We start from the raw sequence: 15,871 nt of genomic DNA on the forward strand, positions 1-15,871 counted from the left end.
CACCCACTCTGCCTAAAATCCAGGTCATAGATCTTGCAGTTGAAGTGATGTTTGTGAACTCCTGCTCATCCTTGGAGTCCCTTTGGTGTCCGTGGGGCTCTCTCAGGAGCACAGTGGTCTGAAACAACAGGTCTGATTCCTTGAGGTGGATCTTCAGTTAGTGTTTCATGGTGGCTCCTGAGAACATAGTCTCTCAAGTCTCTGAAATAAATTACATTGTCTAATAGCAACTTAAAAAACCAGTGTCAAGCTTATGTGTAAGGAAGTGGTATTTTAAAATGAGAAATGAAGAAGGGAAGGAACTGTTGGATGGACAAGGCTGTATCTGAGGAGGAAAAGACCAGACAGAGTGATAGATATGCATGAGGCTCTTAGTAAAAGATGAACAGTCCAATGGACACTGGGGATTTGTGGGCAAAAGTAGTATAAAAATACCTTTTTTTTTTAAAGAAATGATCTTTGTTTTGAAGCAGTTAACCCATCAAATGAGATGAGAAAGATGTGACTCGGCTGGCCCATCACACAGTTCAAATACCAAACTCCAGCTGTGGAGTATTGAACCCAAAATATAGAGAAAAAAGCATTTTTGAGCAGTAATTTGTTTGCACAAAATAATTAGCTATCAGTCTGAAGCAGTAAACAAGTGAACAGAGTGCATTTGTCTAATTCATGTTCAGGAAGGAAAGGCTTAGTTCACTAAATAAATCTAAATAAATGGATAGTTATAGGTTGTTTATCAGCTCTCCCTGACACTCTCTTGGCTTCGTGGAGGGAATTGCTTCAATAGTTCCAGCACCATTTAGTTTTTCTGCTGTTAACTGGTGGCTTATGGAACAGGCAGAGAAGTGGGACAGGGCTGTAAAATACAGTGAAATACAGTGTCCTCTTTTGAGAATGGTTTGGAAATGACAGAGGTAATATTGCTTGGGGGGAAAAAAATGCTGTCCTTTAAAAAAAATCCCTGGGAAATAACAGACTAATTCTTAGTAGGGACAGTTTAGCAGAATCCCAGTGAAATCCAGATTTTCCAATAGTCCAGGGCAGCTGCCAATCGTGAAAGAATCTTCTTTAAGACTCAGTTCTGCAAAGTTTTCAGCCGGCAAGTTGGGTTTTTTTTTTTGTAGCTGCCTCGTTTGAGGGACTGAAGGGCCGTGAAATGTTAAAAACATTGCTGCCTGCCAAACCAGACACGACTGAGAGCTGAGATCCAGGCTGGCACGCAGCGACTCCTGGAGAACTTGAAACGTTGCCCACATTCAAGAGTTTTGAAGCACGACAGTTTCCCCCTGTGCTGGTGGGGAGCGTGCAGGTTCTCTCTCTGCGTGAGGGTACGAAATACCCAGAGAAACACGTCTGGAAAATAAACAGGAGCAGGTGGAAAGTGCAGCAGCATCAGAGGCGGGTGCAGCCAAGGACGTGGGCTCCAGCAGAGCTTTGGAAGCTTCCTCTGCTCTTTCCTGGGAAGTAGAAGCTGAATTTCTGTCCCGTCCTCCCGCGCTCCCAGCTGCGCTGGATCCTCCCCTCGGCACTTTTCTCTCCCTAGTCCTGCCCACCCCTTCGCTCTGGTATATATCAGCCTCTCCAGGCAGATTTGCCTTCAGAAGAGTCCATTCCAGGCAGCTGTACTTCCTCTTGTGCACACCCAGCAGCCCCTGAACGTCCGATCCGACATGGGTAAGAGATCCAGCCCGTGGATCCAGCCGGGATCTGCAGCTCGTTAGCAGGGGCCGGTGGGTTCGTTAGCGCGGTGAACTGGTGAGCAGAGACGCGGGGCTGAAGTTCAGCCTTTCCTTTGCCTATTACAAGTTTTACTTCTTTAAGCTTTTGAAACCCCCCCTGTGGTTTTAAATAAATAGTTTTAATGCTGTCAGTGAATGGCTTTTATGCTGCCATTAAATGTCTCTTTTAGTACCTCAGCGTTTAGAAACTGGAATAAGGATTTGGACTTGCTGCTCTGGCTCACGGTGAACGTGAGTGACGCTTTGGGAGATTGCTAGGAAACTGAGGACCAGAATTCAACTTTCTGCTTCTATTTTTTGTGATAGGCTGTATAATTTTAATGGACTTTCATTTTTGCATACATGGACAGGAAATGGAGGGAGGGGACTAAAAGAGATGGAAGGTTTTTTTTTGTATGTGAGTATATTATTGTGTAATTTGCAAGGGGGACACTGTTACATTGTGATATCACAAAACAGGGTAAGATTGTAGATCTTTGTTTAAAAAAAAAAAGCCATTTTTACACAGGCCAAAACAATGATTCTGACTCAGCAGAAGTGGCTGGTCTGGTTTATCTGCCTAGGGAGAATGTTTATCTTCTTTTTGTATTTTGTAAGTACTAATAGTGCCATTATCTTTGTTCTGCTTTGCTGTCTTAACAAACTGTAAGTTTCAGTTTGTAGCCTGGGATGGTGACAGTTGTGTCTGAACACAGCAGGCTGTACCGAGTCACTAGGCAGAGTCTGAAGAGTGAGTTAAATCCTGCACCTGAAGGCTCAGAGCAGCGTGATGGTGATTGATTGGTCTCAGGGTTTGAAGAGTCCACTCTTGGCAACGTAGGAGATCAGGTCTTGGACTGCTCTTCAAAAATTTAACAGATCATTAAAGTGTGTTTGCATGATTTCTTACTTGGAAAAAGACTTGTGTTCCAGGAAGAGTGTCCTGCTTTTGTCTCTGTTGTTCTATAAAGCCTGTGTCTTCACAGTACAGCCAATACACTATTTTTTTTGCCCATTTCTGTGTTTATTTCAGCAGTTTAGCACAATCGTACCATAAACCAGATTTGCCTACCTTTGTTTTTTAATATGTCACTGTTTAACCCATGCAAACACCTTTAACTTCAGAGGACTTTCTATTCACTCAGGCTCTGCAAGAAGCCCAGTTTGGCACAGATTTATTCCACCTAACTTTAAGCTCTCAACAGAGGTGCCTGCTTTATTGCCACATGTCTCCTAAAACCCTCTCTGAAGAGGCTCAGGCACCTGCACGGGTTAAGGGGGCTGAAGAACTCTGCTGCCCTACAACAGCGCAAATAAAAAGACATAATCTTTCCCACTCCCATCCTTTATTTCACGTTGTTAAACCCAAGCTATCAAAGAATGCTTCTTTCTTATAATTACTGAATTTACTATGAAACTGCCCTTTATCAGCTGGCATATATTTTTTTACAATGCTATTACCTGTTGTTGTAAATCTGTAAACCTCATTATCCAGACTCCTCGTGACTCCAGGTTGATCTGAGTATCAGTTTGCTCCTGCTGCAGCCTCCTCAGAGGCTTTGCAAGTCACTTCAAAACTTTTAACACCCTGAGAATTGTACAACGAAGCAGGTAAAGCTCAAAGCCTGTGTTCTGCCCCTTAGATTCACACGTGAGCCATTGGCCATGGAGAAACGTTCTTTGATTTAGAAAGACAAGGAAGGTGGACTTTGTGGGTGAGAAGCTACCCCCTAAGAGAATTTATCTATGAAGGTGTAAGACACTGAAAAAAAACCCCAAAAACCCCAAAAACCTCAAAGCTTTTGTCCTCTCTGGAGTTTGCAAACCACATGTTGGTGATACAGCATCCCGCTTCCTGATGCACTTGGTCAGCTGCCAGATTAACGGGGGGAATCTGGAACGTAATAAGTAATATTAACATGTTTAGCCATGGGTTATTAACATAGCAATGTAAATATTATTGTTAACATGTTGCTACAAGATGGTGCAAATCACAGTTTCATGACAAAAAGCCTGTTTTGCGTTCACAAATGAGCTTGGCGTCGCACAACACGGCGAGGCTGGCGTCATCTGCGGGTATCTGCAGGCAGCTGGGGGCAGCGGGTCAGAATAAAAGAGCGTTTGAACAAGATCAGAGGGAAGGGAGAAGAAATGTGGATGAGAAGAAGGAAGAGAAAACGTTCATCATCTCGCTGTGTGTTTTCTCTGGGAAACAATTTGGCACAAATAATCTTTTTCTCAAAGTAATCTGCAGCAAACGGCGTTTGCAATGCTAATGAGGCCGTGGTCTAGTGCTTACTGAGTTCCTGCTAATTTAGGTGATTGAGCAAATTGGAATGAAGTTTAAATTATGGCTTGGACGTAAATGGAACAAAGCAAACTTTGTATTTTGTGTTTCCAGATAAAAATATTTCACAAAGGATGTGAAATTAAACCTAAAATACTAAATTACTCTTTTAGAGAAGATCTGGGTTTGAAAGTTGTGAGCCTCCACGTGCAGCGAGAGGATTGCTGGAAGCACTGGAGCTGTCACTACCTCTGGATTTGAAATCTCAGATCTGCAACATTCTGAAACAAAAGTGTTGCTATAAACTTCTCTTTTTAAATATCAGAGGATGGCAAATAATTAGCTGGTTTGCTTATTTTTATTACAGACACAGGAGCAGAGGGAGGCAACTATGCTGTGTTTTTGCTTCTGTCAACGTATATTTCACTTCATGTCATGTTGAAAAAATGAGCTGGCGTCCTGCTGCACGGCACTTCCCTGTCTGTGTGTTTTAAAGAGCTGATCGTACACCAGTTCCCTTCAGGAATGGAGCAGAAGCTTCCTGCCTTGTGAACTGGGTTCAGAAGCCCTGCAGCTCCCTGGCTCTAGAAAAAAATTGAGATTTATTTGTGTCAGTCAAGCCTATAAACTTGCAACATGTTGTAGCTGCTCCCCTAAAGCAATATTTTCTTAATTCTAGCCAACAATGTATTGATGTCACCCTGAGCGTGTATGTTCTGTTGACTGTGTTAGAGTAGAAATTGCTGTGCATGAGGCTGTTTTAATACAGTTTTTACTTAGATGTTAATTAGGATCCAAACTGATACAGAGGGAGCTAAGAACTTTTTAGAACTGAGCTGAAAGGGTTATGAAGTGTTCCCTGTCAGTGGTGAGCGTGCTGAGGATGGAGCTGTTAGTTCTGGAAAACCCTAATTTGGATGTCCTGTCTTTTGGAAGGGTAGACATCACTTTCCAGACAGGGAAGCTGTTGATAACAACTGCTGCAGTAGAATGGCTCCTAATTCCCCTTCCTCTTGTCCTTTCTGGTCACCTGCAGTATCACCTCTTACCCAGGCTGTAAATCCTTAAAAATAACCACTACTTCATCATCATTTCTATGCAGAGAAACACTGGAGGCTTTCCAGTAATAATAAAATGGGTTGTTCAAATTGGGCAATCTGTCTCCTTACTCATCTGGCAGTGATTCAGCAGCTCCCTCTAAAACATTTAACACAATTTTCTTAAATCCCAGACCCTTGTCATATATGGATGTGCTTTAAAATTGTGAGGCTGAACTCCTGGAAATGAAGGACTGAATTTCCCATTATTTTTGAGCATGGACTGTCATACTGTGTGTATTTCCAGAAACTCAAGTAACCTCAGCACTGACTGGAGTCAGCGACACTTAGAGGTGTTTGGCCAATGTAAAAATTGGATCTAAGATTTGTCGATCTCTGAATGCAAAGTCAGTGTCCTCTTAGAGATATGCTTCAAATTAATTTGGAAATTAAAACAACTCCTTTTTTTTTTCCCTCCAATCAGCAAAATGTGGAGCGTGTGGTCCAGGATATGCAACTCCTGTGGATGCCATGAAAGGCAAGTACTGTAACATCTTTTCTTAAATTCAGGCCATCAGTAGAAGGATTGTTTTCAAATTAGGTGAAGATTAGGATGATGCCTTCCTAGTGCTTCCTAGGAAGAATGACATTTACAGACAGAGAGATTAAATCCAGAGAAGATTCTCTTCAAGTTAACCACGGCTTTTTGGAAAGATGATTTATTTTGATGCATTAAACAAGACTTCTACCTTGAAAGGTCCCCGGGAGGAGATTGTGTACCTGCCTTGTATCTACAGAAACACTGGGATAGAGAAGCCTGACTACCTGGCCACTGTGGATGTTGACCCCAAATCTCCACACTACTGTCAGGTCAGTAGAATGACTCCGGTGCTCCATTTTCTAGGATGGTGATTATTTGGGTTCACATTCTGCATTTCTAATCTTCTCACCTGATTCATGACCCTTATGAACGTTGGATATCGTGCAACCTTTCATTCCACGCTCTGTGTTTGACTTCGTATTTCTTTTTCTTTTCTCATCATCATTTTCAAGTAGAGATTTGTGTTGAGAACCAACCAAATCCTTTGCTCTTTTTCTTACTAGGTTACTCAGAGCTAACATTTATCTTGTTAGTTTCAAGACACTTTCAGAGCATTTTTGTGGTTAGTGTTTTGCTTGTTCTTTTTGTAACATTATTAGTGATTTATAGTGAGTATTAAGCTCTAGAAGGCGGCATTTCCTCGGAGTGTGTCAGTAGTACAGACAGAATTTATAATGTAGGATGTCTGATACCCCAGGAAATTCTACACATTAGGTATTATAAATCTAATCCATTGATTTCATAAGTGGAAAGCTGTAGGTAGTTAGCTACCAATATACCAGATCCAAAGGATTGGTAAGACTGTCCTTAAGCTGCTCAGTTTGTTACTGCCAATAGTGTGCACCAAACTGCATTTAAACATGCAGGGCTTCTCTGTCTCCAGTTGCTGAAGATACTTTGGACTCTGATCTCCATATCTTTAAGGAGCAGTGAATCTGGTTTGACAACAAAGATTTTCATCATTTGTTCTTTTTTTATTATTATTATTATTATTTTTTTAATAGCTACTGCTTAGGGTTTTATTGTGGAGGAAACAGATCTCCTAAAACTTTGGCAAAAAACTTAGCTGTAATCTTTCAACTTTTCTTAGTTATACAGAGGAAAAGTAAAAATCAGAAGCAAGAGTGCAAATTAACAAGTCAGTTTGTTACAGTCGGCCCCAGCTGTAATCAGGTGAATCTTGTGAAGTCAGAGACTTGAAGCACATGGACAAGTGATGTTTTTTCTGTTGTTTTTTTTTTTTTTCCCATATCATTATTCCATGTCTCCTTAATTAGAGAGAATCTCTTAAAGATTTGGATTAATTTAATAGCGTACACCATTTAACAAAGGCTATGCAACCACGATGTCCAGCTTTCTTCTCCCACTTCACAGCTTCAGCTCTGCGTATCTCAGGCAGAATCTGCTTCCTGAATAACAAATAGCAGTTTCCTTCTGCTCTTTATTAATTTATGCTTTGACATAAAGACCCATTTCTTTGCCTAAGGGAAAAAACTATACCAGACTGAATCTTAAGTCTGTCTCTGACTTTGCAGGTGATCCATCGACTGCCCATGCCGAACCTTAAGGATGAGCTTCATCACTCAGGGTGGAATGCCTGTAGCAGCTGCTTTGGGGATGCCACAAAGAGAAGAAATCGTCTGATTCTACCAAGCCTGATCTCTTCTCGTATTTATGTGGTGGATGTGGGAACAGACTCACGAGCTCCTAGAATCCATAAGGTATATTTAGATGACTTTCAACTGGCTTTTTATCTCTTATATTTTGATCAAGAGACAGTGATTTTATGGATTCTAATTTCAAATTAGAATAGAAGAGTCTGAATGGTTCTGGAAACTTTTGTCAAACATTAGGAACTTGTGGGAGTTTTGAAATACCTACAATTTATTGATAAACTACACACAAAAATCTAAAGAAATACAAGGAAATGTGGTGGCAAGCACTGCAAAATTAGGAAGTTCCAGAGTTCAACCTGCCTCTGCAAGATGAATTTCAGTCGAAGTAGTTGCACACTGTATTGCTTTTTTTGACTACAGGATCACAAGGCAAAGTCCTACCTGACACAGTCAGCTGAGCATATGTAGATTGTATGTTTTTCAGAGTTGAGTTCAAATTTGATTGAATTTTCACTGAGCAAAACTAGATCTCTTCCTTAAAGGACACCTCCTCCTTGATTTGTAATCCTTGGTTCCTAAACATGTGATATGTAGATTTTTTTGAAAGAAAAAAAGAAAATGTTTTAATATGGGGAAATTAACATTTTTTAATATGTTAGAAAATTGTTCATGGAAACAATTCAAATTTTTCCAAAATAAAATTTCCACTGCAATAGAATTAATTTGGCAAAAATACAGATACTGGTATAGTTACAGGTTTGGATATATTGTATATTTGGATATATAAGACTGACATTTTTCCATGTCTAACTGTTTAGATTCTCTTTACAGTCAGTGAAAAAAAAAAAAAGGCATTGCTGGAGTCAGGTTTGACTAACCTGCTTTAGAAAACTGTTCCAGGGTAAAGGAATTGTGTCTGAAGAGCGTTTGTTTCTTTTCACTGACTAGAAAATAAGCATAGAGGATGAGCTTGGATGTAAACACATACACTGTCTGTATGTAAATACATACAGCATCTGTACTGGGTCAGATGAATCCTACAGCAAGGTGGGAAACTTCAGCATAAAGTTCCAGGTTTGGCAAAGACAAATTTAGTTATCAAAAAAGTATTTTAAAGGCAGGTCATAATGTAGAATGTAAGAAAACTTAAATGATCTTTTGTCCCACCCCACCTGCCTGCAGCTCCTCTCATTCGTAGTCTTTCAGTTTTGAGTTCTGTAGACCTTGCCAGCTTTAACTATTAATGCAGTGGAAGAAAAACCCCAAAGGTCTCTTCTTGTACTGTGAGTTTTATTTCAAACAGAAGCTCGGGCAAACCTCAAGGATTTTTTTTCCCCCTCTGAACTGCTAGTGCACCAGCGAGAGCTGATGTCTGAATATGGCACAAGTGGTGTTTCTGCTGCTAATACTAATTAAACCAAACGCAGATGTCAGTGTCTCACTGATGCACTAATTAGGCTGATTTTAACCATTCAACTCTTGCTGTTTATATTTTTGAGAAGTACAAATAAATGTCCTGGGTGGTACTGTATCAGTGGTCAGAGTGGAAAGCAGGAGGTGGCAGATACTCAAAACCAATCCCTCACACACATACTCCTTCCACTTTGAAACTTGAAGTCTTAGGGGTGGATCTGGTGTTCTGTAGTGATCTCGGTGAAGGTGGTTATGACTATGTGTATCCTCATTTTAGATTGTTGAGCCAGTGGAGTTATTCTGGAAGGGTAACGTGGCTAATCCTCACACCTCTCACTGTCTGGGCAGTGGTGACATCTTAATCAGCTGTTTGGGAGACCCTTCTGGCAATGGAAAAGGTATTAAACCCCTTCATTACTCTTGAAAAGTATTTTTACATATAAATTTTGTTACTTATTCAGATGTAAACCACCTGGCATCTAAAGGAAAATACTAGCTATTAGGAGAAATAGACTTAGAGATGGTAAGTGGTGAACCCTGCTCCTTTTCACAAGGTTTTTCTCTTCTAGACTGTGGGCAAACACGTCCTTGAATAGACGCATGTTATGTGTGTAACTCAAGGATACTGGTGGCAAACAAAGGAAAACAGAGGTGACTCCTCCAGGATCTTCTCTAAGATGTCCCTTAATGTACTCTAGGAAGGCTGACTGATTTATTGGAATGACTTGAGTAGAAATAGAGCAAACTAGAGCTTAAAAAATGAATTACAATGTGATAAAATTATTTAAAAATCCAGCTTTCATTTGCTTTAGTCCATGAAAGTGATACCAACGGAATTACAGAATTTTCCTTAAGCATAGAGTTGCATTTTACAGCATGTTTAGAAAATAGACATTTAAATATTACTGTTTTGTTTGTCTTATTTAAAGCTGTGGATCTGTGTGAGTGTCTTCAAACACTTTTCTTCGGTTTTTCTATCAGGTGGCTTTATTGTGCTGGATGGAGAGACCTTTGAAGTGAAAGGAAATTGGGAGAATGGGGAAAAGGTGCCCCCTCTGGGTTATGACTTCTGGTACCAGCCACGACACAATGTCCTGATGAGCACTGAATGGGGAGTCCCGAAAGTCTTGGCAGATGGTTTTAACCCAGCTGATGTAGAGAAAGGTGAGGGAGCATTTGTTTAAAAGTAAAAGTGATTATTTGTTAAAATAGGGGTTTTTTTTGCTTATTTTGGTCTGATTGATCCATTAGGGCACTATGGGCGGCGCATTAATGTGTGGGACTGGAGCACTCACAGCTACATTCAGGCGATTGACCTGGGGAAGGGCTCCATACCCCTGGAGATCCGATTCCTCCACAATCCAGATGCTGCAGAGGGGTTTGTTGGGTGTGCTCTGAGCGGAGCGGTGCATCGGTTCTACAAGACAGAGGTAAGTAATGAGAGCTGTGGCAAACACAGAAGCTCAGAGTTTCAGAAAGCCACTGATCACTGAGGAAGGAGTAGAATTCAGATTTAAAAAAATATGGGTCCTAATTCCAGCCAAGCTTTAACTCGTGTCAGAGAGCAAACCTTGTAAGGACAGTGTGCACACAGGCCAACGTTGTGGCTTTCTGGAGCTCCCTCATCTTTGAGCGATTGCGGTTGTTGACACTTTGAGTATCTCTGCAGCTGTTTTGCAGATGTCTAATGTGCAAATCCAGCTCTATTTCAGCTAAAAACCAGAACATCCTGAAAGGAAGCAAAGCTGAAGAGGTCATAGCACTGGTCTGTCCGCCCAACTGCCAACTCTCCTGCTCTCTCCACAATAACTTGCTGAGCACTTTAGTCACAGTTAATGAATTGTGAAAGTCTCAAAGAGAGGCAAGTCTTGCCAATGATAGTGTCACTTGAACACGAGATGATCTAATGAGCACTTGCACTGAGGAAATAGCTGCAGCATTAGCTCAACTGCTTGCTTCCTGGCCTGCAAGCTGGTCCACAAACATGTATCAATCAGAACACATGAGACTTGTCACTGGTGTCAATCACAGAATGTCAGGGATTGGAAGGGACCTCGAAAGATCATCCAGTCCAACCCCCCTGCCAGAGCAGGAACCTCAATGAGATCACACAGGAGTATCCCAATGCATTCTCAAGTGCACAAGAAAAAAGATTAATTATATCTGCCCCCAAAATGGTTGTGTGTGCTGCCTGCTGCTCAGCTGGCATTTGGCAGCGTAGGGAAGACCTGAAGGTAGAAGAGGGAGGGTAAATGGTGGGGTCATGGACAGGGGAGTGGAGCTATTGCTATTTTAGAGGGTGAGCTGGACACAGGACCCCAAGCTGTAGATTAACAGTCTTCAGTTCTGCTGCTGTTACGGCAATCTGAGCTGTTGTTGCACAGTGTAATCATTAACATTCTCACTGGCAGTATAGTTACCATCCTCACTCCTTGGTAACAGTTATTTGCAGTCTGCATATCAGCTTTGTACAGTACCTGTTAAATAAAGAGCTCTGTTTGCTTCTCCTCCCTCTGTCGTGGTAACATCAGGGCAATAATAATGCTGTGTTCTCTCCTGGGCCTCCTGCAGAAAGGAGACTGGGCCGCAGAGAAGGTGATTGAAGTACCCAGCAAGAAGGTGCGAGGATGGCTTCTCCCTGACATGCCTGGTTAGTTGTGAGCATGTTTGGAAAGGAATGAGACATTGTCCTCTTCATTTCCCTGGTACAGTCAAGCTTTTTGCAAAATCTTACCCTTCAATGGCAAACGTTTCCCTTGTAAAATACTCATTTTCTGTTTGGGTTCTTTGTGTAACACTTGTGATGTAACCACATTAGCCTTGCCACCAAGGAGGTTGGCAGAGCTCTGCTCTCACACTGCTCAATGCTTGAGGTCAATTTCTCTAGAAAAATGCTTGGGGTTTGGGTCTTTCAGCGTGAGCTCACGGTGTTCAGGAGTGATCCTGCGAATGCTAGTAGAGCCTGAGCTGCCTTTGAGTAGGCACTGGGTTTCCAAGGAGGATTGTGTGTGTTCAACCCATATCTGAACGTATTTTTCTGAGACCACTGTGACTAATATTTTGAAAGATGATAGGCTTGTGGTCTTGTTTGTTGCTGGTCCTGTCCATTTCCTGACTTTGCTACTGCATGTTTTCTTGAAGGTCTTATTACTGACATCCTCATCTCGCTGGACGACAGGTTCCTGTATTTCAGCAACTGGCTGCACGGAGACATCCGCCAGTACGACATCTCCAACACCTGCAAGCCCAAGCTGGTGGGGCAGGTGAGGCAGCATCAGAAAAGCTGTTGTGTACAAGGGCAGTAGAGTCTTCTTATTTCCTTCTTTTTTTAAAAGGGAGAAAATGACAATTTATTTTTGCTTGAGAATTGTCACTATATTGTTTTCACGTCCCTTTGATGGCTGACGCCTGTTCTCACACAGTCCCTCGGTTACAGGTGTTCCTGGGAGGCAGTATCACAAAAGGTGGGCCTGTAACTGTAGTGGAAGACCAGGAATTGCAGTGTCAGCCAGAGCCACTTGTGATCAAAGTAAGTTTTCCTAAACATGCCCGTTGTCAGTGCTCTGCTAATTGTAATCCATTTTGAAATATCTCTGCACCTCAGTCAGGTGTACAGCATTTAAAGCCACATCTGAACTGGTTTGTATCTTGGCTTACGGCCCGGGCAGGTGTCTCATTTCAGCGTGGACTGGAGCTAGTAAATCCCGGTAAGTGTTTTGGGTCCTGGTGGAATTGGACAAGCTGTTCAGCTGTACCAAAGGCTGTGTAATTACATCTTCCCTGCTGTTGTTAGCTAGCTCATTTAAAGCTGATGCAGTGTGCGTGCATCACGCTGCCATCATTGCTTTGATAATCTTTCAACAACCGGTGGTTGAAGCATTAAACCAGCTCATTCTGCAGCATTCCTTGTGTGTGTAAAGAGTTTGATGGCACCTGGCATCATAACAGAAAGATGAAAAAGCATTAATTGTCATTATCAATGTGCATTAATATTATCACTGTCAAGGCAGCTACCTATGGAAAGTCTCATGGGATATGGAGCTGAAGATGGTCACAGCTAAGATCTGTGGGCCACCAAAGGCAGTTCCACATACTTCATATCAGGTGTAGACATGTTCTTATTTGCCACTGCGTTTTGCCACCCACCTCTTGCTTGATTTTTGATGCTTCCATCCAACTACAGCAACCTGAACCCTTCCACCCTTAACTTTCTTACGTTACTGGTTCTGTGAATTAAGTGGAACTCATCTGAAATGGCTTCAAGGCCCCCTGTTAGTAAGGAATAAGACTCCCAATAAAAACTCTTCTCTCTCCAAAACTCTCTCCGGTGTTCTTGTGTCAAGGATTTCAGGGTGCTGGATGGTTCTCTGAGTAACAGAACTACCATGTTGGTTTTTTTTCTCCTTGCTGTTGCATTTCTTTTGTTCAGCCTTCATGACAGCTTGTCTTGAGCACCATATTCTCTATTATAATTTTAGGGGAAGAAGGTGCCGGGTGGACCTCAGATGATTCAGCTTAGTTTGGACGGGAAGAGATTATACGTCACCACCTCTCTCTACAGTGGATGGGACAAGCAGTTCTACCCAGATGTTATCAAGTAAGAAAGCTTTGGTAAATGAGGATGATTGTACAAGCCCATGTTCAAGATTTCTTTCTTAAATAGTGATATGAGGATAGCAGCTGGTACACAAAGTTCTCACACAGGGAGAGTGAATCCAGTAACGTTTTTTACACACTTTAACAACCTAGATGTTTTACCCACTAGTCAGAATCCATCCCTGCTCAACAGGCACACAAAAGTTATGATCCACACACTCTCTGTGGTGAAATCATGATCTGTTTGGAAGGAGATGAGAATGGGAAGAAACCAGTGAAACCAGTGACCCAGCCTCCTGGAATCCGCAGCACTTCCAAACTGCCTTTGAGTGGATCAGCACAATTTTTCATTGTCTGGGATTAAAGAAAGGAGATGATCTTCCAGGTGGCCAGAGGAGGGCACAGTGCAGCCTGCCTGTTCCTTTATAAGTAACAACACTGTTAATTTTCACTCCTTCATTGCTAATTTGAGGTTGTAGGTTTGACTGAGGTGGTGTAACTCGCTTTTGAGACCTTCTAAGCCCCAATTTAAATCTGAGGTTCTTTCCATTTTATATCAAACGAAGACAAATCCTGCCCAAATATGGAAGAGAGGAGCAACAAATCTGAATCCTTGTCCCAATATGTTTTCTTGTCCCTTTTTCAGGGAAGGCTCTGTTATGCTGCAGATTGATGTGGATACTGAAAAAGGTGGATTGAAAGTGAATAAAAACTTCCTAGTGGATTTTGGGAAGGAGCCTGATGGGCCTGTCCTAGCTCATGAGATTCGTTACCCTGGTGGAGACAGTACTTCTGATATCTGGGTATAATTGTCTGCAACTGGGGTTTTTTTTGTTTGTTTTGGTGGGTTTTTTTCTTTGCTTTCTCTCTCTTTCTCCTCCCTACCCTGCACTTCCCTCTCATATAGGTGAATCGGTTCAGCTGGAACTTTGTCTGCTATCTAAATTCAGAATTCCCTTAGGATGAGTCACTGAAGCTCCATTTTCTTCTCATTCTGAGGCAGCCAAGTGAATCTCTCTGGGAGATAACATACATCTCATTTCTCTACTCCTTCCCCTTTCAGCAGGTCCTGTGTTATCACTGTGGACTGTAGGTTTCAAGGTTGAGGTCACCAGTCTTTTAAGGTCTGTTTGCCTTGTTTGGTGCCACTTTGCTTTTGCCACTGTTTGTCGGAGAAGCTGTTCCTAAATAACTCCAGAGGAAGGATACATTCCATGAGCTTGTCCCAGAGCAGGAGTGTCCTGTCCCCGCAAAGCTTAATTTGCTCATAAAGTAATTAGTGCTTTACAGCAGACACGGCATAAAAATCACGCGTATCTAATCAGAAGCCACATGTTTCTGGAGCTGGGTTATATTTTAACATTTGTGCACTGATGTTATAAAAATCAACAATAAAATTGTTCTTCAAGTCAGGTGGAGCTGCACATTTTCTTTTTTCTTTTTAGCATTACATCATTTTATATTTCGAAGAACATAAAAGTGTAAAGTCATTTCAGAAAGTAATAATGTAATTGGTCTAAAAATTCCTTGGTGAGGAATTTATTTTCACTGAAGCCACCTTTGTTCCCATTATTACCAGCAAAGATTCTCTTCCATTTTCTAAGGCTGGAGAAAGCTGCAAGAAACTGTTCATCACCAAAGGCAAGTGATGCTAGCAGCAAGTGTCTCACCACTTCTGGAACAGACAAGGACTCACAAGTCCACCCTTTCTTCTGTTGCGAGTTCCTGGTGCATCTTCCCTTCTTCCCAAAGCTGCTTCTGGGGTCTGATTCTCTTTTCTGCCTCTCTAGCTCTGTTACTTTCCCATCTGTGTCTCTGCTGTTTCCTGCCGAGCTTTAGCATTGCCAGTTGTGACGCTGGAATCACATCAGCGGCGTCGGAGGAGCAGGGTGTTAATGGGACTTCCCGCTGGAGCCTTCTGGCTGGGTCTTTTTCCTACTTTTATGGTGATTCCACAGCAAAACCCTCATCTAGCTGCCAGATCTTACTTTATAATCAAGACTTTATTCTGTACATAGCTGCTTACTGTCTTACCTGACATATTTGGAACCAGGCTTTGAAAGTTCAATGTTGTGTTTTTAATGTCAAGCAGCTGGGCTGCTGCCACTTGGTCTCTGAAACTGCAACAAGTTAGGACGTTGTAAAGCCAGAAAGCTTTCCAAGTGTCATGGTGTTGGAGCCACCTGTGTCTGAAGTAAAAGCCCATTTTCAGCAGCTTCTTGTTAGAAATGGGTGATGTTTAAGCCATCTTGCTGCAAGGACTCATTGATTTCCTTGCCAAAGGGCTGGTTTCAGGAATGGAGTATACACTGCTAAGCCGTGTAAATGCTACTAATAGTCCGTGTTGAGTGAGCACAGTGAGTGCTCAGTGTCTGTAAACAGTCTCGTGTTGTCCAGGAAAGTCACGGATTTGTTAGGAAATCATTTGCTACGAGCCAGTAGTGCTGGAGCCCGGATTTTTTTTCACACTTGTTTCCTGTACGACTGAGCGTTTTTAATCGGAGAAGGTGGATGATCTGTCACTTGGCCACGCGAGGGCAGACTGCAGCCTGGCCTGGCTTCAGGCGGTACCGAAGTACATCCAGAAGGACATTTCTCTCACC

General features: G+C 42.1%; 1 protein-coding gene across 1 annotated transcript; it reads left to right on the forward strand.

Annotated features, from left to right (window-relative positions):
• Positions 1-5,531: 5,531 nt before the first annotated feature.
• Positions 5,532-14,248, forward strand: LOC104518426 (methanethiol oxidase). The gene is made up of 11 exons (XM_010166025.1): positions 5,532-5,580; positions 5,800-5,912; positions 7,179-7,364; positions 8,950-9,070; positions 9,654-9,836; positions 9,924-10,102; positions 11,244-11,322; positions 11,814-11,935; positions 12,109-12,201; positions 13,151-13,269; positions 13,915-14,248. Exons 1-11 carry the CDS (start codon positions 5,574-5,576, stop codon positions 14,075-14,077), a joined length of 1,365 nt encoding a protein of 454 aa, XP_010164327.1. The 5' UTR covers positions 5,532-5,573; the 3' UTR covers positions 14,078-14,248.
• The last annotated feature ends 1,623 nt before the right edge of the window (positions 14,249-15,871 follow it).

This window comes from Antrostomus carolinensis, unplaced genomic scaffold (genome assembly GCF_000700745.2).
Source record: "Antrostomus carolinensis isolate BGI_N321 unplaced genomic scaffold, ASM70074v2 scaffold27014, whole genome shotgun sequence".
Lineage (NCBI taxonomy): Eukaryota > Metazoa > Chordata > Aves > Caprimulgiformes > Caprimulgidae > Antrostomus > Antrostomus carolinensis.